General features: G+C 43.9%; 1 protein-coding gene across 3 annotated transcripts in view; it reads right to left on the bottom strand.

Moving 5' to 3' along the window:
• Nucleotides 1-24,947, bottom strand: part of LOC143213267 (uncharacterized) — a 516,895-nt gene extending 491,948 nt beyond the window's left edge. For all 3 annotated transcript variants that reach the window (XM_076432949.1, XM_076432950.1, XM_076432956.1), the window contains exon 1: nt 23,886-24,947. In XM_076432949.1, coding sequence (XP_076289064.1) covers nt 23,886-23,929 — 44 coding nt within the window. In that variant the 5' untranslated portion in view covers nt 23,930-24,947. The remainder of the gene's footprint in view (nt 1-23,885) is intronic.
• Nucleotides 24,948-25,598: the final 651 nt, after the last annotated feature.

The following is a 25,598-nucleotide window of genomic DNA, read 5'->3' as shown; positions in this document are numbered from 1 at the left end:
TAAAAAATATGTATAAATGACTTTGTTTGAGAAAATGTGGAGGTCGCGAACTTAGTCACCAACCTTATACAATATTCCATGTCTCGGTAATCGTATTACTGTTTCAAGTAGTTGTACCTTTGCTATTCTCGCACTGTGGCTCAATACGCTCTAGAATATACAATAATATAAAAAAATATACTAGGATATAGACTAGAATATACTAAATTATACTAGTATCATTATTATCCCGTTACGCACCCACGTGAAGAGTGTTCAATCGTTAAAACACGGTGTTCCCGTTCAGCACCGAAAGTTTCGGTAACAGATCGACGCAGGATAATGAGAACGTCTCCCGGTTCGGCAATTTTCGGTCGGTCACAAGGAGTTATTTCACGGAAATTCGGAACAGTCGAGTCTCTAATAGGCGCACTTGATAATTCAGTTTCAAGCATCGTACATATACGTATTTCTCGTGGAAACTTTTCAGAAGGCTGATAAAGATATCTAAAGTTCTGTCGAGCCTGTGCGCGCCGGTGTATCGACTTCGCAGTGTGTAACGGGCTTATAAAAGTAAACTAAGTTTCTTGTACGGGAAGGGCACTGCTTGCAGAATCCTATATCAGCTTGGTTGCTGATACACTCCTCGCCAGTATATTACTTCGTGCTATTACTGTACCAATAATACTCTGGTCAGTATAACCCGGTTCGTTAGGGTCACATTCAGTGCTGGACTTGGTCAAAATGCTGCCAAAATTATCTACGTTAATTACAAAAAAATATTTTTCTTCTTTAATGGTACATTCAAGTAACAGATGCAAAAAATTCATGTGATTGTTACGTTTGCCGTACCCACTGGGAGCTATTCGTTAGGCTGTCCATAAGTCGAGCAAGCCCGCAATGCGAAAACAGTATAAACCTAAGGGTGTAATTTGTCTACGTCGCCAACATTGACAGGCCATCATTGGACTGTACCACTTCTTTGAGACTTATAAAGGATGTTTTAGCAGAAACATGCTGGTTTTAAGAAAAAGCAACTGCTCCCAGTCACTCCGGTGTGCTCTAAATCCTTATTGTTGACAGACGTTGATAAATAATCGAGTTTAATCAGTAACGAACAGTAGAATATTCCTCGATCACCAAGAACTAGTATTTCGCAACGAGCAAAAATTCTACTTTCGGTTCCCCTAAACAAAGATTCCGTTGGCAGGATAAAACCGAAGCCGAAGCATGAAGAAAGAAGCTTAAGAACGTTAGTTCTTACGTAATTATGGAGCTCGCCGTCTGATCCCGGGCTTTGAAGTTTCAGCTGCCTCTTTGTCGAGAATTGGTCTTAATAGGTGAATCATTAACGAGGAAGGTAAATGGCGGTCCGTGATATTAAAGTTAGGCAGACATTAAAGGCGACTCGTTTGTCGTTATTCCTATATAAGATGAAAGGAAGAGGGGTCGCGGATAGGAGATGTTCTAAGTTTACCGTTGGTGGCGGCCGTTGTTATTACCGTCTCGCGTCGCTACCGGAACGGGTGAGAAATTGACTGTCTTAATCATTACGCTTCCCCGCTGCAAAATGTGTGTCCGGAGACTCTCTCTCGACATTCATCCGCGACAGCGAGGGATCCTCTGATAAACTAAGTTTTTCGTGCAGGCTGCAGCGAACATTTTTGCCCAACTCTTCCGCTTAGTCGACTGTCTTGTCGCTGATGGCACTAAGTTCCTCGATACTTTTAGTTTAAACTCGCTGGAGAAACGACTAACAACGCGACATCGAGGATGGATTCACTACATCCGACTAGGACAATTAAGAAACACAGAAAATTCAGTTTTATATTATTTGTACTGCTTATAGACTGATTTATAATGCGAATTGTTGTTGCAGAACTTCAAGCAGAACAAGCACAGGAGCGATAAGAATTTTTGCGCTTTATCTCCGCGAAGCGTTTAGACCGAGGAAAAAGTTGAGGGAAAACTAAAGCAAGATAAAGAACGGGTGAAGCAGCGGGTAAGAGAAGCGCGGTGAATCGATAAGAAATCAGGATGCGGGCGCTCATCCCGAATATTCCTGCGATTGCATGCAATTCTCAGACTGTGCTCCTCGCTCACGAGAAAACTACACTATATGGATTTCCGTGTCGATTAAATGCGATGAATTTATGAGCTTCAATGTACCAGTTTTGGCTTATTAAAAATTATTAAAGGAACAGTGAGATTTTTATTTGGCTTCGCAGTCTAGTAATGAATTAATTAATCTAATAAAATTAAGATTTTTCTATAGTTGGGGCTTATCAGAAAGTTATTTATAAAATCAGTGATGTCACTGGGGAAACCGTTCAGAAGACCTTTGCGAGGTATACAGGTTCTGTAGAGGAATTAAGAAAGCGAAACTATCGGGGGATGGAAGTAGTGGAACGAGCACGACGAGGCGTGCATAACAATGTGTCGGGCATTAGAATCTCATTGAACAGAATAGGCACTCAACGAGTCTCTGTGCCATTCACATGGGCGACGTGCTAGGTTACTTGTGTACCAATCGAATCATGCACTAGTAACGCTTCCGGTTTACGGGTAACTTTGATGTCAGATCGTGGCAGTAAATGCGAGCATAATACAGACGGCAACGCGGCGGGGTGTAACCAGAAATAGATCTCATCGATACCTTTGTTACGATTAGCCGCGCCATTGTATCGCAATTTGATATGGTGTGCCAGTCACGGCCGTTTGTCCCTTTGCCTCTCTCGCTGTCTAAATTAGCATCGATCATGCCCAAGACATTTCAATTAAAACACAGATACATCTATGCAACGTTAATCTCCCGCCGGTCAATTTTATATCGGGATCTCCGGTCGCATTCAAAGCGAATAATTTCCTTAACAATCATGCGTATACCCCGGCGCAACGAGCAACAATCTCCCGCGAGAGCTATGTCAACGACAATTAGGTCAATTCTTGCTGCGCAAACCCACACCGCCCTTTGATTATTGCACGTGAGTAATCTCGACCGATACGCGCTAATCCTTGCATCATGGCCCGTACCTATCGCACCTACGGCTCCGTCAACCGAAGCATTTCGGTTCAAAAAGAAGCACATTTTCTCGAGACAATTTTCGGATGTATTCTCGTCGAAATTTTCGAACGTCCGTGGGCCGGAATTAAACAGAATTATGAAATCATTTAGTGGGACAAAATTGATTGTATTTGAGAGGATCCTTCAGTCGATTTTAGAAGGTGGAAGTGAGGACATTTAGGTTTAAGACGAATCGTGAGATTTTTTGACTGAGAATGTCAGAACTTCAGTGAGACTAGGAAACAACGAAAGAAAAAAAAATGGTTGACCCCCATATCCGTGGACCAGCCACTCTACTGTGGCAGTCGGATGGAGTACACGCGGCTGCGGGCAAGCGTGCGCGGCCGCCGAGCCGCACGAGGAAAGATTCCCGTAATCCGCACACGTCCAGAACTCGTAAGCGTTCGGAACAAGTCGTCCAATTTTTCGGTACGGTCAAGTTTGCGCGGACTCCAATTCCTCGTTACGCGCCCCTACCCCGAAGCCGGAGAGAGCCCGTTCGCCGAGCAGCGGCCCGTATTCGTTTTTCCTCTCTCTGTTCCCGAGCGTTCTTTCGTCGTGCTCCCTCTCCTACGACTTGACCCGTGCACCTACGTTGAATACAGGGCCACCTGCGATCGTTACGGAGCCAGAAAGTTTCGCGGATCGATCCCGTGCGGAAGAAACTCTTCCCACTTTTCTTCTCCTTTTATTCGTCCCACCCCCGCGTCGTTCCGCTCACTCCCGACCCCCTCGAACCCCATGCAACCCCCGCAAATCCCCTTTTTTTCCTGCGCCGTCACTAGTTTTTCTTCCCTCCCTTTCACCTTCGCTGCTTTCTTCGTCCAGTCCCTCCCTTTTACCCTCTTTTTCTCTCGTTCAGTTTAGCTTCTCTCGCTCTCTCTCTCTCTTTCGCTCTCATTGGAAGCCGCTATCGCCGACTTTTATCCGCTGCCCGAAAATTCCTCCCTTTTGTTTCTCTCTGTCCTTTGTTTGTACGTTGGCATGCAAAGCTCGCCTCGCGATCCAACGTTTTTATGGGGACGAATCTTATGGAGGAGATTGCGCGAGAGCGCAGACTTGTAATTCTACGTGGGCTTTGTAACGAGCCGCGTGCCGCTCGGTAGGAATGTACGCCCGGTGTTACGGGAATCGGAGATATCGATTCCCCGTGGAAAACACAGTCGGAAGTGTACAATGCGATTTTTTGATACGAGGCTACGTTCACGAGATAAATGACTTTGAGCGCTTATCGAGCGGCCGGACACTTATCGAACCCGCCGCACAATGCCCGACAGTGTCTATCTTATTTACTGTGAGCGAACCTTTAATGCTCGGACAAGCGAATGACGGAAGCACAAAAGAGGGTGAACGTGAAAGATTTATAAAACTTTTTTCAAAGATACTCGCCGTTGTATCCGTGCTGCCTTTTTGTTTATTGTTCACGTACGCTGCAATGATATTCTCTATTCTGTAAACATAAGAGACGTGTATAAATGATATAAGATAACGTACACACTTTGTTCACTGCAGATGAAAGCCTACAGTGAAATTTTTAAACGGGTATTTATTAAGTGACTTTGCGCAGTGATATTCTGATGCAGTGATTAATAACGCGGATGATTTTCTAATTTGTCGACTTGGCTCGTCGAAGAGTCTGGTTAAGGAGATCCGTTTCGCACGATGGCAAATTCGATCCAATACCCAAAGACTGAATTATTACAACGAGGGAGGTTCATTGTAATTCATATAATTACGAAATTCGATCTGGACAACTAATAATAAGAGCAAGGTGTTCGAAGGATACCTCGATACTTCGATGCCTCGTTGACGCGGTAATTCGACCCACTAGAAGTATTAAACTAAGTTACTGGAAACGGGATACAGCATGGTGATAGTGTTGTTGTAAACCGATGACTGGGCTGGTCAAGCCGCAACTCTCTTAAATCAATTTCTTCCTCGAATATTCGATTGCATTCATTATTCGCCATTAACTGTCAACACGGTCGAACAGATAAGTGAGAACGGTTGTGATTTTCGAAATAATTGCAAATACTCGCACATATTAATCTCCAAGCCAGAAGTAGGCCGTTTTGATTAATAGAACAATCACGATGCTAATAAAGCACAATTCATTCGAGACAATGCGTGTAACAATGGGGCCATTTATTGAGTTACCAAAATATCAATAGAATGGATACAATTATAACAGAATTCGCTGTTAATCCGTTGAATTCAATAATGTCTTCAGTTCCGAGTTTCATTAAATTCTATAAAGATTAAACGATGCACAAGCTAATGCGTATCGAAGAAGAATCGACGTCCATAAAGTTCCATTGTCTTACCCTCGGTGCAGTCTTTCTGAATAATGAAACCCATGAACGTCGTTATCGTTATTATTTCCTTCTGACTCATTAAACGATTCCAATCTGTTTTTTATTACCTTGCTAAATTGAATTCGTATACGTTTCCCTCGAATATGCACCTATCGAACACGAGGACCGACGTTAATCCTTACATACACCAGGTTATTTGCCATTAAATGACAATAAGATAATACCCGGGCTGATCCAGACATTCTCAATAATGATAATAATTATTTTTCTCGGCGCAACGGTTCGATCAATTTCTACACTAAATAAATATAGCTAAAGAGAGGCATGAAACGTTCTAGTCCCGGTTAGAACCAAGTAACGCTTCCGATTCGGGTTTGAATCGGAAGCGTTACTTGGTTCTAACCGGGACTAGAACGTTTCATGCCTCTCTTTAGCTATATTTATTTAGTGTAGAAATTGATCGAACCGTTGCGCCGAGAAAAATAATTATTATCATTCTTTCAAATAATACGATCACGAAAAATACCTCCTTTATCTTATAGATGGCGAAAAATTAGAGTTAAAGCCTTGGTTCGACAAACGTCCGCAAGATGGACAAGCAGTTGAACAAGACTTTCTCACAAGTTACTAAACTAACATCAATTAGTATATTAAGAACTTTCCTCATGACATTTGTTGTCTAAGGCAGGGTCCGCTAGTTAGCCTTACTGATGAGTCCTCTAGCGGACCTAGGACGAAACACTTCCACCTTTGTTTTCCTCCAATAAAATAGCACATGGCATCTTTGCTGATTCAAACCCGAATCGGAAGCGTTACTTGGTTCTAACCGGGACTAGAACGTTTCATGCCTCTCTTTAGCTATATTTATTTAGTGTAGAAATTGATCGAACCGTTGCGCCGAGAAAAATAATTATTATCATTCTTTCAAATAATACGATCACGAAAAATACCTCCTTTATTCTCAATAATCGTTTAAAAATCTTCATTTCGACAATAAATTGGCCGTTTCCGAGTATTTCATTGTTATTAGGAAAAATTTCTTCAGACCACACTAATTGCAGGATTATCTGGAATGACTAATATTCAGGGTCTTGAAGCTTCCACGAGTTGCGAGTCCGCGACAAAAAACGTTTGCAAGCTATCAAACTTGACAAATTGACTTTCAGCGACGGGAAGCCGCGTTTCAGACCACCTCGGTGGTAAAACGTTTTTCCAAAAGGGATTAAAGGCGGAGACTTCGGCTTAATTCGGTCGACTAGACGCGTCCTAAGGAGCCGAGCAAATATTTTTCCAGCCGGTCTGTCGAATACGCGGGGCATCGCAGCGTATTTTCGTATTTATACGACAACGACAGTGTTGCTGGAGCGAATCGTTGTCGGCGAACGTCGCGGCGCCGACCAAATATTTTCGGAGCGACTACAGACAATTGTTCGGGGCGTTTACCGGGGCGAACAAATCACGCGAAGATTCGCCGTCGGCGTGGCCCGGGTGACGTTAATCCGGATATCCCGGATACATACTTCGGTACAAGTGGAATAGCAGCGGAAGACAGCGGCTTAAACCGTAAGCTCGAGAGATCGACTGGGTTCTCTCGGCGTGTTCGCGGAGAGACGAGACCTCTCCCCCTCTCTCTTTCTCTCTCGCTTTCTCTCTCAACCCACCCACGGATCCCACTAGCAGACCGAGTGTCAAATGATCGGAAACTCTAATCAGGAACCGAGCAATCAATTATCGTAATGCGCATTGGCAAAGCGTTTAAGCGAGGCGAGGCTTAGTGCGTGCAATCGGCGCCGCTGAAAACCAGCGGAGAAATTCCGACCGATTCCGAGAGGAATCTTCGTAAAGCCGTCTAGAAACTCGTCGATCCTATCCACGAATTCGCGTGATCATGGAATTGACAGCAACAATTGACTACTTGTGTGGTTAGGTCGAACAATCTCTCAGAATCGATGTTACTGGCGACCAATTGTTCGCTTTGCGTCGATAAGCAAAATTTTCGACGATATTCAGTAATGCGCTTTATAGTTACGACACAGATTAATACGCCTGTGAGTACCGACTAAAACGTGCCCTCGACATATAAAGAGATCGTAGGAACCGCCAAACGAGACTACCAACGAGGGTCTACCGCAGTGGCCACCATCGTCAACAACCGTTCATTGCGATAACATAAATAGAGTCTGTCTGGCGGCCGGGCGGAGGCGAGGGGATGAGATACGGCCGAAGTAACCAAGTCGGAAGAAGAGACGGAAAACAAAGGCCAGTGCAGGAGCCCGAAGAAGTGGTCGCCGCGGAGTCCAAAAGAAAGTGAATCCCGTCTAAGCCAACCCGCTTTCTCCTCGTTTGCTTCCCCCGCGCTGGTCCTTGACTGGTGCGGTCAGAGACTTTTCTCCTTCCGTTGATCAGACCACCTCTCTCGCTCCCTGTCTTTCTCTCTGTTTAGCCTTTTTCTTCGATTTTGCGAGCCGCGCTTTTTGTGAGCCGCCGCCACCACCTTAGCAGAGAAGGAGGAGGCGACCGTACTTCGTCCGGTTACGAAGCAGGCCATTCTCTCCTTTTTCCCCGGCCTTTCACCCACCCACGTTCATGTTAGAGCCTTTTACCACGTGGCCCAGCCCCTCACGCACCCTTCTTCTTCTTCGTCGAGCAAGCCGCGCGAGGACCAAGCCCGCCGATAGACGAGTCTACATACATGGCCGCACGGAACCAGGATTATGGAAGTTTTCTCAGGCAAGGTAAAGTTGTCGGGAGGGGGAGGGAGACGAAGCTTAAAGTCCCACCCTCGACTTTCTTTTCCGCCGGTTCCCCTTTCTCCGGATGTCGCGGAGAAAAGGAGAGAAAGAGACCAAGACTCTGGAACCCACCGAGCCAAGGCAAGCTTCGACTGCGCGAATCCATTATTCCCTTTAGATTTTAGCTCCTCCCGCCCGAATGCGACCTGCACACGAACCACCGCATATAATACACTCCGCGACAATACCGTAGGACACTATACAGGGTGGCTTGCCTAACGCACCCCTAATAACTTCATCGTTTCTGCTGATACGGGAAGACGTAGCAAAAGCTTGAGGAGAAAGTTGTCGGATTTCAAGGAGTTCATGTGTCTGAGTGATCGAGATCATCTCAAGGTTATCAACAAATGATCTTGAATGACCTCGGAAATATTCCGATACTGGAGGTTCGAATAATCGAGGTTCCACTGCGTTTAATTGAATGAATGATGAATCACTTCATGTTTCAAATCGGCAGACTGTTCAGAGAGCAACACGAATCGAATCGTCGACTCGAAAGAGTCTCGGCAAAAGCGTCTCTAAATTCTTCGATCCAGACGACGACGACGATGACGACCGTGCTCGATGTTCCAGGCTACGTAACCTGCGCCGACGGGAAACGGCGAGGAATTATGGAAGTTTCCTTGCTGCTGACGTAAAGCCCGGAGTCCTACAACCCCGTGCCACCCCCGCAACAGCCGCGAAAGAGAAAGCTCCGCTGGCTGAAACTACACAGATTCATTATTCTCTTTGGATTTTTGCTCTTTTCGCGGGCTGCGTTCTATTTACGGAGACGAGTCCAACAATGCGGTCGTTACGCGTCAGCCGCGGAACACCGGACCCAGCCTTGGCCCCTCTCTCTCTCTCTCTCTTTCTATCTCTGTCTCTCACTGCACACTTTGGCGCGGCGAGTAATTAGCTGGAAATTGTAACGCTGCAGCGAGCGGAATTATCGTAAAATTCAGATCCTAATTGCCCGGTTAAATTGGTATGCACTGTCAGCCTGACAAAAACCTCGCATTCTATGCCGCGTAGAATCAGCTTTTTGGACGAGAGCTCGCCCGGCTGAGCTTGGGTACCTCGTAATTGATGAGCAAGATTCTATGCTCGAAAGTATAATACAATTACAAACTAATATTTATAGATCCCACTGGTTCTACTGCATGCCAGAACAACACCTTGCTCCTAACATTGCACAAACACCATTCTTCCATTTTTCTGATGACAGAACCATTTCGCGGAGGTGCTTGACAAAAAGGATAATTTCGAAAGATGCGAACGTTGTAGGAACGCAAAGATGAAGAAGCAACGAGAATATGAAGATAGGAGGACTGGAGGTACTCAAACGTTTCCCGACGAAGCCCGGATGCTATTGACCAACCGAGAAGTATGCGAACACTCGCAGTTGTCGGCACGTTGTTCCCAATATCGGGGACACTGTTGGATATGGTATGGGATACAGATGTCTATCGGAGGGGTGAAAAAGAAACGAAGAGAAGCAAGGAGAAATGGTTTCGATGGATAGGGTTGCTGTGTTACCGCCCTCGGTCTCCTTACCGCCGACCCTGGGGGTGGGGGCCTGAAAGAAACACCGGCAAAGAATGCAAGGGCTATAATTTTCCCAAACAATAACAGTTCGCACCGGCGACATCCGTATAGGGGGGCATTTTTTCATGGGAAAGTGATATTTCCTTTAACACGAGCGTACCTTTTCTCCCCCCGCGATAAAGATGTCCGTTTGGATGAATATGGAGATCGTGGACGCTCCATGAATTTACTTCGGTGACGCTGCCCCTTGGATAAATGCTCGACAGGATATAAATTATGTCCAAAAATGATATAACGTATTTTGTTTATCATAGCGAATCTCGCAACATATTTCAAGCTCATCATAATCACCGGGTAATAAATATTTGATCTACCTACTTTTTGTTAGAAATGCATAAAATCCTCAATCTGATAATCACCAATGTTTCGTGTGTTTTGGACGAAGGAAAGTGTGAAGCAACGTAGTGTTCTGGAAAAAGCTAGTAACAGGAGCACTGCAACAATCTAAGAAAGCGTGTAACGAGCCGTTGTAAATTTCGAGCAGACGAAAGCGGTGGCAACGGGGAAATAGAACGGTTTAAAATGAAGAATAGATGAAAAAGAAGCGGCGGCACGGGGATAAGGGGAAAAAGCGGGATGCGAAGGAAGGAGAAAATTGTATACTTTTTAGGTTAATCGTAGCTCGGTAAACGAGCCATCGAGGCGCTTCTCGCTTATAAAAAAAGCCCTCCATCTTCTCCCTCCGACCGCTTCGTCATACTGTCTTATCCTGAGGGATTAATTTCTCGAGGTTTATGTACGTCGGTGCTGGTGGGACGGCACCAGGTAAATCCTTCACCCTGAAACGTATTTCCAGCAGGAAAATACGGCCTGGAAAAATCAGACAGGTCTTCCTTTCCCGTTCTCATTTTAAGTCATCATCCGTGTCTCTGTCCCAGCGAAGTCGGGAGAGATTAGTATGTATTGAGAATACATTGATTGATTCGCAGCACAGTAAAACTGGACAATATATATACAATATTTTGAAATTGGTATTAATTTGTTGTCCTTGAGACAACAGAACAGTTGCTTACCGCCTTGTAGCCTACACGGACGATTTACTCGAAAGAAAAGGAAATCGACGCCTGCATTAAATTGCTAGCAAACAGCTTCTAACACTTTAATTGGCACGGCCTTTAGAGAGTAGCACATTCGGTTACAATGTGCTCGACGGCACGGAAACGAGTCAGTATTAATTATTAAGCAGCGGGTTAAACGTCTCGGGGTCCGAAAGGCGAGAAATATGTTGGATATGTATCAAAGGGCTCGGGCGAGGTTGGCTGCTCGCCAATTCGGCGTTCACGCAAAATTAGATAACCGTCCGATACCGAGAAATGTCGTTTTCTATTCGTTCGTGCGATTCTCGCCCGCCTAACCTCGGGGAAGCTTACTTTCGTATTTCCGAGCGATTTCACCAGATCGAACGAACTAGTTGCCCGGTATAAATTTCAGTTGCTTTTGCTGCGAAGAGGGCTGGCCGCCTGTGCGCGGGGGTGGCTCTGTGTTTTGTCTGCGGCTGCAGAGGCCAGAGGGGCGCGGAGGACGATTGTTATTAATTCCGTCTCCGGGGTGCCACTAATATTCATTTGGCCGACGGGCTGGGGCGGCGAGGTTGAAGGCAAGTGTGTCGGTGCCAGTCGAGCTTCTGGAAAACGAAGGATCCACCTTCACCGAATAACTCAATATCGACACGCGACGCTCCCCTAGGACCGGACCCGCGGCCGTTTTACCCCGCGTATTTGCCTATTTTTTCGTCTTGACACATTCGCTCTCCACCTCAGTTTTTGCCGTTACCATCGCCGGTTATTAACTCGCGAAATTGACTGGTCCATGGAATTTATGGCACGGAAACTGCGACTCTCTTCCCATTGTTTCTCTCGCTTTCTCGGTGCCAGATATCGTTCACTTTGGCAGAGAAAGGGGTGATAATGTGGACCCCACAGTTTTATATTTCTTCCTAAAATCTGATTCGTAATTCAAATACATTTCAATATCAAATGTCGGAGGTAAAAGAAAAATAATTTCATTAAATTTAATATGTATTATGAAATCAAGTCATTTTTAGACTTTTTAGTAATATTTTAACATGAACAGGAAATAAATAAGGGAATGAAGTTTGATTTCGTTTTTTATGACAATTTATTACCTAATTCTGGACTACTCGCAAATGTCATTGCACGCGTGCATTATTACCATTTTCGAGGGTTCATTTCACCAGCGAGTGTCTGCAAGCACGGAAATAATGTTTTACGACCGGGTACTGGCACCAGCCGAGAATTTTCAACCGATCTGGATGCATGTGCTAAAAAGCAAAACAATGCTACTTTAATAATCGAACAGAAATAAAACGAGCAGGATACAAATACAACGGTATCCCAAAGGGTGTCGGGGTGGGAGGCTTGCGGAAAAAGAAGTAAGTTTGCTGCATAAAAGTTTTACGAGCTACGACATCCCTTTGTTACATCTGCTCCTGCTCCACTTCTTCTCATTTCCGGACTTGCGTGCTCCAATGTGTATAGCGTCTCGATAAAATAGTCTCTAAGTTATGAACACCGACGGCGATCCTGTTTTTCCTTCATTCAACTAATTGCTACGTTTTCGTAGGAAAATGAAAGAAACTTCCGATTCGCTCGGGCTTTTACTCCCTTATTAACAAGAAATTGCGGTTCTAGAAAGAAACTGATCAAAACTTCGCGAATCATTATACGGAATAAAAATTGTATGCTATTAATTTCAAGAAATATGTATTATAAACAATCAGGAATTTGTTTGTTCTCTTCATAAAAATAAATCGAGGCTAATACAAAATCTGAATTTGTTTGTTCTCTTCGTCAAAATAAATCGAGGCTAATACAAAATCTGAACTAATGCCGGATTAATTCTTTTCGGAAAAAATTCACAAAGGTTTCGTTGTTTTATTTTCGAAACGCCCATAGAATTCTTTTTCATATTCGCCATGAAATATTATACAAAAGCTACGGTATCAGTTGCGTTTCGGTCACTATTCACGTATTTAGCAGGAAACGCGTGTTTATCACAGTCAGCCGTAGCGATTTTTATTATTATAATGCGCGTTTACTATTAATAACGTTATTAGGGGTTGCCAAACTATCGCCGCTCGTAAATAAAGTTACCGGCGCAAATGTTTGCCCACTTAGCGATCGATACCAGCGTTTTGACATCGATAAATAATGACGATATTCGAGGCTGAAAGTTCAAAAGCGTCCCAGAATGTACACGGAATATTAAAAAGCAAACAAGCTCGCATCGAAGGAAACCAATATGTTATGTATACAGTTTCGAGAATATTTCAAAGTAAATATTCGGGGAACACGATGTATGAGAGCGGCCGCAACGATGACATTCCAAAAATTATATTTTAGCTGGCACAGGTGTATGGAACGATCACAGATCCCTTACGATTTTTCACAGTGCGTCTGTGCGCGATGCCGGATCGATTAATTAATTAGCCGATGAGGAATGGACAAAGAATCTGATTTACAGTGTTGACACGGCGCCGTTATTAAATTCAGTTTAATTATAGAACTCTGCAGATCGATGTTTCCTATTCAGATTTAACTGTTGAAATGTGTACAATGCACTCGGAATTACGTATAATTATACGTAAAATATATTTGGTTGAAGATTATGGCTGAATTCGGTCATCAGGCAGATTGGCCTGACTTCAATCTGGTCTATTGACTGCCATTGAAATGAACTTCATTTAAAAGTAAAATCAGATATCATATTTTACAGAAGAGCGTTTCAAAGTCTTTTGATAGTTTAACTATTGTAGCTGTGCCTGCAAATAAACACAAATAAAACCTAGTACGGCTATCTATGTGGTTAGTTTTATAAATATGTATTACAAATAAAAATTGAAAAATGTTGAGTTGTGAGGTTTTCCTTGTGCATGAGCGATATCTAGACAAAAGCTGAAGATAGGTCCTTAAAGATCAGCTTTATAACTTAAAATAGTATCGAAATATGTGCAAATAGTGTTGCACATGCAACGTCCTGGTAGATAACGAATGCAAATGTGCAAGGGAATAGAAATGGCCATGTACAGATGGCATACAATCAGGCCTGGACACTAGCTGGGAGAGCACAGTGTGCCTGCAGCACACAGCTGCTTTTGTATCAGAAGCAGAGTGAATGATCTGAGAATAATGAGGGAGTCAGAGAGGAGAAAATGAGAGCCGGTCGAAAAGGTGAGCGCCGGCTGGCGTCTTCCGCTTTCAAATCCATCGAGTCATTATCGCACTTGGACGATCGATGCTTCGATCCGCTGCTCTGTGCCCTACTTTTTCGCGTGGCTGCCCGTTGCTTTCGCAGATTACTCACGTTATTGCAGGAAAGCATCGGGAGCATCGGGTCGTGTATTCATTCCGCGGGGGCCGGTAAACCTTTTAGGTACACGCGCGCGCAGCAAACACACACAGAGACGCGCGGGCGAAAGAGGCAAAAACCGTCTCGGCGGCGGCGGCGCGCGGAAATTGAAAATGGAAATATCTTACAGCTGATGAAAAATCTATTCGCCGCAACCCTGATCCACGTTCATCCGGCGAAGCTGCTATTACGGCCTTACATCGAAAATGAAGTGTCACGGCACCGGAGACCCACGCCATTGAATCCGATCGAACCGAAAATGACATCGACGAAATTTTGCTTGCGAACCACCGGCTACTGTGCACGCGAAGTCTCTATAAGAACACTCTGATTTGCCAAGAAATGTTGCTCTACTTCAGGGAACTTTACTAATTGTACACCTAGGAACTCGCGTGTACAACGTTCTAATTGTGGGAACGATTCGTGTCATCCAATTTCGAGTCTTCTGTAGGCATATTTGTATTTTGTCTTTCGTGAAAATATAAATTACACACTGCCGAACAAGATTTCTTCGATCAAACTTGTCCGAGATATCGCGCTCCAGCATGCTGCGAGTAACCGGTTCCAATTAATTTGAGCGATAATAACCGCACGTAGAAACAGTGTAATATATTCGAGCGATTTTTGCCGATTTTCTGGTCCGATAAACTCGGAACTGGACCTCAAGGTGATTAAACGACCACTTTATTTTCCAGACAAAACAACGCGACCCGATTTTTCATTGAGATTTCTTCGGATCGTTTGATTTACCTATACTGGTTACACGATGCAATAAAAATTCATCCAGAAGGTGACTCTTAGGCGAATTTACGTTCTGCAGATTCTAGTTTAACGCACTGTTAAGTTCGCCCCGCCGTACTTCCGGGAGCTAGACGATACTTCCGGGCGACCGTATCAATGATAGGGTAACTTTGTCAAATAAAAAGCTGGAACGAGACCCCCGAGAAAAACGATACACCGTTGCGGCACCACTCCGGAATGCAATTATCCCGCTTACGACCGTGCTGAAATAAGAATAGATCGTGGCCAAAATGTTCGTGGCAAGCGCGGAATTAAAAGAATTTAGGTGAGACCGTTCCGCGAGATAAGTGTGCTCGCGTTTCGGAACATCGCTATTGAATTAAAGGAGTTCTAGAGTCATAGAACGAAAATTGGAGGACATTAAACAAGGCGCGCGTCACGTATAAATTATACGCATGACTTTGCCTAATTGTCTTAACTGTGGAGAGACTGTTTTATGAACCATGAAATGTTAGTCTAGAGACTTAAAATTTCTGGACAAATTTATTACGACACTTTCAGCTACACGTATAGTTCAAGGTTGCGAGACTTTATGTTCGGAAAAATATGATGTTCCTGCTGTTACAAACAATAATTCCGATTTTCTTTTACTCACAATTGTTTTTATCTATTAGTCAATACTTTTTTTCTCCAAGTGTTGTACGAGTTGTAAGTTGATTGTACGGGCGAGTTTAATAAGGAGATGAAAGAGAAAAACTTTCAAAGGGTTTTCGATGGGCATTACGGGGAATCATAGGTCAACGGTGAAGCGAGAGAAGAGAATCTAGAGAACAAGCCATTCCATCAACACCGGCTGATATATATAACGGTGCGAAACTCAAATTAAATATCTCATAATGCCGCGCTCACTTGCGCCAGTATTGGTGGGATGGTCTGTACGTGTATTTGGCGGCACTCAAGTCTGCTGGCTGCCAGCCAAACTTCGCAGACACGCCAGATTTGATGCCTAAAAAGGATCGTAAATTTATCTCATCGCGCGTTCGTCCCACATTTCGCTCCAAATTCGCGAAATAAATAGAATTTTCAAGGCTTATGGCGTCCCGTGAAAGCCCTATAAATCTCGCTACCGCGACGCCATCTTCGTTAAGACGAATTCCTGCGGATTTTCCGTCGTCCACATCCACCTCTCTTTTTACGCGATTCGCCGAAAGTCCCCCCCGTTAACCGGAGGATAGATAGAAGTCTGCGAACAAATATTCATCGCGTCGAGATATATTCATGCATAAAAAAAGAAGTAAGTATTGGCCATTTTTTACGAGGGAACGACATTAATCGCACCCCAAGGCGACCACTTCCCGTTGTTATTACGCCCCTGAGAAATTTACTATTCGAGAGCGATAGCACGAAGTGCAACGTTTTATTATGATTTATGACGGTCACCCGTTAAACTGGTCCAGTATACTTGAAATATCGCGAACACGTGCATGAACATTGCGCCAATCGACAACAGATATAATGAACTGCGTAATCAATGGAAAACTGCTACTGTTTTAAGGCGGTTGACCCCTTTCCAGAATCGCAAAGGTGCGGGATGAGCGTTCTCATTTCTCGATACAAAGATGAGATTTTTCTGTAGTCAAAAGCGCTAGATTTATGTATTAAGATTGATCGCGATCGTCCTCAAAGGTACTATTTTTACGTTTATGAGGCGTAATTTGCAATATTCGGCTGCATATATCTTTGAAAATAGCTACATGCGCAGTTGTATGCTTCCGAATAATGCAAATTACGCCTCGTAAACAAAAAAATGGGACTTTTGAGGGCGATAGTGGCCTAGATCGATCTTTTATCTAGTGTTTTGGACTACTGAAAACCCCCATTTTTGTATCAACGAGAAATAAGAACGCGCATCCCGCACCCTTGCAATCCTGGAAAAACGAGTCCCCTTGCCCTACGATTTATTTTACGGTTTCAGTGATTAGAACCTTTTTTGTAGTTCGTAATCTCCTAAAAAAAGGAGAAAATTTATATCTATTGTATGTCTACATGTTCTCCAATAACTAGACATTAAGAAAACCAAAATAGAATTTCATCTCAGCTTAAAGGAAATTAATAACATAGGTATTTATTAGACTCTGTTCAGGATCTCCATCACTTCATCTGTTTAAACCTTTGAATCGTCGAGCATTTGAACACGTGAACCCTTAAACTCCCGAATACCAGCCCCCTAATTAAAAATCAATTTTCTACCAGAAAGAACGGCAGCTTCCCACAAAGTCTGCAATTATTCAGTGAATTTTTCCGTGTCGACACGCGGCATTCACTTTCGGTGTGCTCGATCACAGCCCCGGTATGTATTCTACAAATACCCCAAAGGCGCAATAAATATCGAATATATGTGCAGGCTACTTGAGCAACCTCGAACAGGCGGCATTGAATTTCAAATGAGGAAAACTGCACGCGCCCGGTGATGCGACCGACAACGCTCCGAATCCAATTTTCGATATTTAACAGTACGAAAACTCGGCGAATAACCGGGGCGCGGCCGAGGAAACGGCAACGAAAGGAATAAGAGAGACAGTGTACCAGACTAACGACAATCGCATTGGCAGCTACAAGCCTTTTTGATCGAGTTTACAATTACCCGTCAACCGTCCCACGTTGCGCATTATCGGGGCTTATAACGTATCGCCGCGTATCGGCCGTTAACGCCGCGCCGGAGTACGTTCATTAATAATAGTAAACGTTATTAACGACCAGCTGTGCCGGAAATATCACCGGTAATCAGCACGCCGCTCGTGTTTTCACGCGAATCGTACACTTTTTCACGGCAAACGGGGACGGCCGATGGAAAATCTGCACAATATGTCCTCGCCGTACACCGCCGTGGTCTCCAAAGCGACTTTTTGCGCGGTCCAAAAATTAAAAATACTGTCGCGCACACTTTTTTCCAACTAAAATATCGTTCAGGCGATTAAAACACAATAATAACGTGCATCTGCGTAAAATAGATTAGTATCTCCAGAATCTGCAAATTCGTATTCGACCAACAACGCAATTGTTTCAAGTGTGGCTCGTAAACGAGCCAGATAGCGGGCCTCGTTACTATGAAATTCATTCCGGTAACAGTAAAGTGCTTATTTCATCCCACAAAATATAACAAAAAAGCAATTTACTGTTGATCCAATTGCGGCCGTGGCGTGTGCAATGAAAGTCGGCGCACGGTTGTGTAATTATTGTATGCAATGAAGAAAATTAGTTTCTTGAAACGACTCGGTGTGGCGGACGGAGTTGGTGAACGTAATATTGCTGGCCGAATAAAACGACATTTAGATTCGAAAAAGCTCGATGGCGTCGCTGCCATCTAATTCGAAGTCCGGCGAGCGAACAGAATTCGAAAAAGAGGTCAGACGACCTATTCGGGAAGATCTAAATCAACCTTTCGTGCTTCCACAATGTTGCATTGTGCCACCGAGTATAGCCGATAGATTCGGGACACGTGCCAGGAAGACTGCACTTCTGAGATTTGAAATTTGTTCGCAGTTCGGCGTGCTCGTGGAAAGACTGACCAGGCCCCTCTGTTAATCCGTTCTATTTATACAAAACGTTGAACTATAGCGCGAATAATCGCGTTGAAATTCTCCCATTCTCCCGTGAACGCTGTACAATTTAACGATTGTCATGAATTCTTTTTAACTGGTTTAGCTAATCTTTTCTAATACATACAGAACAATTTTTTATACAGTTTTAATAACTTGTCTCTTGGTTCTAACTTGGCATATTTCGAAAATGAAAAACCAGGATGCCGTCTTAAATGTAGCGCAAACGAGCTGGTTCGCGACGGTGCAACAACGACAAATAATACCTGGCTGTTGTTAATTATAGCGTAGATTGTTCCCGAACCTGGGAACAGACGCCACTCGAACGTGCACCTTCTCGCGAGGACAGCGTGTCGAGAGATTCACGCTCTACCGGTGATAGCGTCGAAGTAATTGCAATTAAAATTTGTTTCGTGAAATTGGTTACTCACGTGCTGCCGAAGCGTCCCGTCCTTACTCCAACGGCACGGAGTTTTTAACGGCCACCTGTTTTCTTGTTTTCGTTCGCTTTCTGCAGATCGAAAATCGTAATTAGCAGCCCGTTCACGCGATCCGCCCTCTATTTCTCTCGCTACCTTTGTCTTCGTCTAACCGGGACTCTTCGGCTGTAATTAACAACGCGCCAGTTGATAATTGCCGCGTCTACTGTACATGTTACAAGCGTCGATTTAAACGTTCGCCCGGGCAAAAAGCATTTTCGGCGTTTCCCCTCGAACGAAGACCGTATAATTGAAATGTAAATTGTTTGACCGGGTCGCCGCGATATGGCCGGCGTGCATATAACCAAGTGCGTGTTGTCCTTCCGTGGAAATCAAATTTCCGCGACTGTCGGTTGCTTGAATGAAATAAAACCAGAATGCGGTAATTGAGGCGGGCAGCCGTTAAATGCTGCCTCTATCGGCCACCCTTTGGACTCTGTTAATTGCTAGCGAAGCACCGCACACACGGCGTCTCATTTTTCTCGACTTATACATAGAGACTGACCAATTTTAATCGAGTTGTAGAATATTTTAGAAAATAGAGAACACATAGAAATGCTTCAAACTATAGCTTACAAATATGGCTTTAAAGCATACTTGTTCTCTGTTTAATAAATATATTGTACTCGGTCTATCTTCAATCATTTTTAACTTCCATTTTACACTTCATCATTAGACAGCGGATTTTATGATTTCAAGATAAAAGATCTCAACAGCGAAGATAGGCAGCTGAACAAATGGTGGTGGCGACCGTGTGAAGCATTACGTGCAACAGTGGTTTCGGATATTGTTTGCTTATGAAAATAGTTGCGTTTTCAGTATTTGTCCGAAACAATTTCTCTCGGGCCTGGGTATCGCGCAGCATTCGCAAACTTTGTAATCAATTCATGTAATATGAAATTTCGCCGACAGGAATCAATCGCCGAAGTTAGGCGGGCCACGGAGCGATTTAATATGCGATGAGACTGCATGAATAAAAATGGAGCACAGTTTATTGAACGCGACGTCCGTATGTTCGCGCAAGCAGCGTTCATTGCCGCGCGAACGTTTTATTGGCATCGGTAATTTCTGGTGTCTGAAGGGATAGCATAAGTTTGCTTGCGCATGCAGAAATGCACATGCACGGCACCGTTGCAGTCTCCGGCGATAACAGAATCACTGCCTCCGCCGCGATACGAGTTTACGTTTTGTAACGGGCCAGGCCCGGCGTAATTAAATTCGAACCGAAGGAAACGATAGCCAGGGACAGAAATTGCGAAACATTTGCGTTTACATTTACATAGGTTCGCGCAAATATAAACAGACCCGGCCAGATACAATCGCGCTCGTTCGTGTTCAGCTGTGTGCACGTTTTCCTAGGCGATACACAGCTCGCGACTCGCTCACAGCAAATTCGATTCGGGGCCCCGAGTAATCCCTTCGAAAAAAGCCGCGGTTCTCGCTGCGGATGTTTATGCATTTAAATATAGCGAATCTGAATATTCATAATGCGACACGCGCGGCGAAAGTTTCGGCGGAGCCTCGTAAAATGTCCGCTTCCGTTTCAGTACAAGAAACCTCTGCCAAAGAACGTTCGCTTTGTTTCCTTTTTACGAGCTAGTTTCTATCGCGACGAATTTGCATAAATATTAGCGGATAACATTTATTTCAGCTTTGCCGAATTCTGGTCAGTAAATGTCGCTCCCACTTGCAGTAATAACTATAATTTATGGTGATTGGATGGCGCAAACGCCAGCAAAATATTAGTATGTATCATGAAGACGTAATGTTATGCACACAAATTCGTTCGTAGCCCTTTCTCCGTCAATTTTTTGCTTACTTACAAATCACGAATTTTTATTAATTAATTCATATGAGACCTACTAGGATTATGTTTGAAGACAATTTTGTTTGGTATGTTATGCATACGAATGCATATTTAAAGAGGTGTACAAAGTACCTACAACTGATAAGACCTTATCAGACGCATTAACATATCAGTTCCCCCGGCCGTTTACGCTTCGACAGGGAACTTACCTAATTAGGGAGTGCTACATTTTCAGGTAGATACCTTTTAAAAGGCACCAACTCGCTGAACGACGTGAACGACGTGAACGACGCTCAGTAAATAAATGCTCTGCGTCTGCCTCTAATCGTGCTACTTTACTTGGAACGCGAGATTGGAAGAAATGCAGTCTTCAAACGTTGCACCTGCTACTCTTTCGAGTGGAGATAAATTACGAATGCACATGTATCAAGAGCTTAAGTGTATCGAGTTCTGGAGGAAGTCTTCTATAATTGATAAAAGGTGAGTAATCAAACGTGGACAAAGAATAAGAATCTGTTTGATTACAAGAGCACGAACGTTTATCGATTGTGTCGGTGAGATAGAGATAAAACATTAAACAGCCTTTCTTGTTCATTGCTTAATGTAGTGGTGTACAAAGACTTCTGAGAATACAGAAATACATTATTACGGAAATGCATTATTGCAGAAACTTGTATTTACAGAATTCACATACAAGTTCAAAAATGATTCAAGTTCGTTGATGTTCTTATTGGAGAGGAATAAAAAAGGCCATTAAATTATACGTATTGCAAAATACCCTATACATCTTCTTCTTCTTGTATAGGTTTTAAAAAGCCATTAAGGGGTTTTATTAAGTTTTTGTCGCGAGCTATAAATATATTGCAGAATGCCTTGAACAAACAAGGGAACACGGAGAAAGATACTACATCTTAACGAACTGGAATCAGACTAGACGTACGGTATTTTCAAAGTTCACAAGTTTAATTAGACGGCTTCGATCGCATTACCAATTAGTTTAATTACCATTAGAATTACCAAACCAGTCGGAATGGATTCTAATTTTTCCTCTCACAATTACTGGGATTAGAAACGAACTTCTGGAACAGCCTAATACATCACTCGCATTTATTACACGATAGGTCTGAGTGATAAATCAGTGTCTTCGAAATTCAAACTAGCGATTCCAAGCGAACTACAATCCACAACCGCGTTTGCCACGAGCAATAATAATGAAAAGTTACGTAACAGAACCAAAAAGCTCGGAAGGAAGAAAAGGGAACGAGGGGAACGGTTAGTGATGAGGGTTCCTGACTGCATACGAGCTCCTATAGGTAACACCGACGTGTCGGAAAACCCGGCAAGAGATTGATGAGTCCGTAAGTGAAAGGACCGAACCGGTGAAAAACGAGACACCGCGAGAATTCCTTCCCCCGAGTCTGCCGGACAAGAAGAAAATGCCCTGCCGCACCGAAAAACGTGGGAGAGTAATTAAGCGCCGGGATAATTACCGGCTGCTGATTTCAAGCGTGCCGATATTCCCTTCGCCGAGCCCCGGACTGTGCCTCCGTGTCCAAAGTCGCTGGTCATTTAAAATAAATTTTCTCCAAGCGAGCATAAAGTTCGTACATCGATTCAAACAACCAACAGTCTCGCTTTTTATAATTTTTATTGTTCCTTACGGATTCTCGATAATTATGGCTCTCTCGGAAGCTTTACTGCGACGCGCGAGACGTTCGCGAACTGCAAGTAATTTTATGAATAAAACCAACGTCCACTTTGCTTTCCTTCTTTTTGAACAGATTTCTTTAATCTTCCTAGCCAGTGGAAAATTATGGAATTTTTCTTACAATGCTTTTTACTATATAGATTTTTTAAATGTCACGATGTAAATTTTGATTCGATTTTTACCACAGCGAATCTTTCAGACCAGAAGTTTGCCCCTTATTATACAATGACGAAGCTTTGAATCAATGTTGTGAAGATTTAATGTTTTGCATCCAATCATGAACTTGTTGCAAAACCGTAATGGTTGTAGTGCGGCGATTATATGAAAGCTAAAATTCACGAGTCGTTGAGTACCATAACAGATCTACGATCAATCTGCAAACATGCGCATTCTCGATGAGAGTCATTAATTTTTGTAGATAAACAGATCACCGCGCGAGAACAAATTATCGTTCAATGTCTGATCGGACTGTAATTTACTTGCGCAGCGAGATCGATATCCTGACAATGCTCGATATGTAATCTTTTCCGAATGCATTCGCGAGCATACGCGCCCGCTGTTTTACAAATTTATTCTGCGCGATAACGAGCGCAGACGAATCTAATTAATCGAGCCGACAATTATAAAACGTCCTTCGTTCCTTCACCGAGACGTGACACGACTATTATTCGTACGGCTGGCGAATGTAACTCACGTCACGTGACAATTAAATCGTCTCAAATTTCGCGATTGCTCAAGCAAACGTTGCGCGGAGTGTTGCTTCGTGACTGTACACCACAGGATTTTCCTCGAAAATTAGCTTCTTGATTCAAGTAATAATAACTTGAGATTTTCTGAAGATATTTACGGCATTTTCTTCAATTTTTATGCACGCAGTTTCTGCGAATAGCAGCGGAATCGCGTTTGCGTGACTCCGGCCGATAACGAAAAGATAATTGAAGTCACGCACATGTGATCCCAGTCGCTAAAGCATGGAATGAAACTCTGACTAATGATGTGATTAATAGTCTGCGGATTTTTATGCAAAATCAAAATTGTCAAACCCTTTAATGTGTCAAAATTATTGACATTCTTAAATTTCTTTAATCTTCTCACTATGCTAAATTTCATAGACTCATTTTTGTCATAAATGCATGAAATCCGCTATCTACTAATCATAAATATCATTATTGTAGCCAATTTTACCTGAAAAACTATTTTATACAAACAAATGTATTCTAATTACTATTTCCAACACTTTTTATTCGGAATATACCCAGCTTACTTAGACATACCGTCATACGTCAACAGTTCCCGACACCACAAGTGTTAATTATGCAAATGTTGCAATAATAAATAAAGCCGCGCATGAAGAGCCTTCTTTTTGCTTCTCCCAGCGAAATTACAAAAAAAACTTACAACAAAAACCGCTTGAAGTCCAACTGCAAGAAAACGTGAGCCACTTACCGAGTAGAGTAGGTCTCGGTGGAAACCGCGACCAAATCCCACATTCCGAGCCAGGCAAGTTCAATGGTCGTCGTTGCACAATTAGCGAAGGTGTTTGCGCGAGTAAACCGGTGGAAAAGTGTCCACGAGGCGGCGTGGATTTTCGAATTTCGCGGTTTGGTTGTAGCGGTCGATGGCAACGGATGCAGGAGAAACCGGCGGTCATCGGTGGCGAGGCCGCGCGCTGACAAAATCGAGCCAATGACACGCGAAGGATTTTTAAACGTAGCGAAGTCTCGCGAATGGGACCGAGGCCTGACGAACGATTTAAATGCCGCAGGAGCGGCCGGGCCCGGAAGGGAGCAGGTTTTGCGTGAGGTCGTCGTGCGTGAAAGTAGTTGCCCTTCGGCTGTTCTCGGGTTTAAAGGGCCAGGAATACAACAGTTTCACTCGCGGTTCACTTAATCGACGAGTAGACGCGTTGAACACTGTTAGCTTGTGCATTGACATCAAACAACTAATTCGTCGAAATAAACGCGAAGTTGACAGGCTGGATCCGCAGCTGGCACCACAGCTGATGTCACACTCTAAGGCAAACACAAGCTCGTGACAGCTGACGTCACCGCAGGGAAATTCACGGGTACGTTACACGCGGCGAAAAAAGCACGTGTACTTTGACGTTTCCCTTACGTCGCAGGAATTTGAGAGACCGAATCGAAATGCATGTTACGCCACTTGTCCGTGCTTCGAACGGCACTACAGTGTTTCGTTTCCCTCCGTGACTCCCCTGTCTCTCTCTCTCGCGCACCGTCTCGTCCTTCGTTCTGACATTTGTTTACTAGCCCGTCCTCGACCACTCGACGCTGGTTCGCGCGTAATTGTCAATTCGCCGGCTGCGTTCTGTCAGGCTGTGTCGTCCCGTTCAACCCGGCTGTCAGCTTCCAAGGACGGCTCGGTCGACGAGTCCAGGCATCCGATCGCCGGCAAAACGGACCCTTTATTTCGCGAACGAAACAAACCACCGCGCACAGCATCCACATTCCACCATAGGGAATCTGCGACCGCGCAACCGCCGGGATCAAATCACATCCGCCGGCGAAAGTAGTGCCGCGCTCCGCCGAAACCGCGAATCAGATGGACGGTCATAGGACGGCTGCGCGCCCTCGATACTCGCGAACGAGAAGTCGAACGTTCCTTTCCCGAGCTACAGTCTATCACAGTGAGAATCGTACGTAATGTATCGACGGATATTCTCGCTAAGTAACAGTCTAACGATTTTCACAGGAATCGAATTACCAACTTCTAATCTCATTCTCATCGTTCGTACAAAAGATTCAAAAATACATATTATTACGAGAAAGTAACCGAAACTGTACGGCGGAGATTAACCTCGTGTTCGATATCGTACATTTGAATTTCCCGCGTGTATTTGAACAAATGTGTCGTGGTTAGTAACTTGTCCCTTCGATTTTCATGAAAATAATTCAAATACAGAGAGACTTGGAATTCAACGTATGAAGAAAGGAATGATTCATATGCAGAGTGACTGTATAACTCGTTTCGAGTTTGCCACTCTGGTTTACGACCGGTTGGATCGTCGAACGGAATGCTCGCGCTTTGTTGCAACCAGACGAGACTTTTTCAACATCAATATCAACGTAAACCGCGCTCGACGTCGTTTTTGTCGCTGCAAATCGTTTTTCCGTTGAGCACTCCGTAATTAGTGAAAGCCTG

Source organism: Lasioglossum baleicum, chromosome 11 (genome assembly GCF_051020765.1).
Source record: "Lasioglossum baleicum chromosome 11, iyLasBale1, whole genome shotgun sequence".
Classification (NCBI taxonomy): Eukaryota; Metazoa; Arthropoda; class Insecta; order Hymenoptera; family Halictidae; genus Lasioglossum; species Lasioglossum baleicum.
This window is presented reverse-complemented; position numbering and strand designations above follow the sequence as displayed.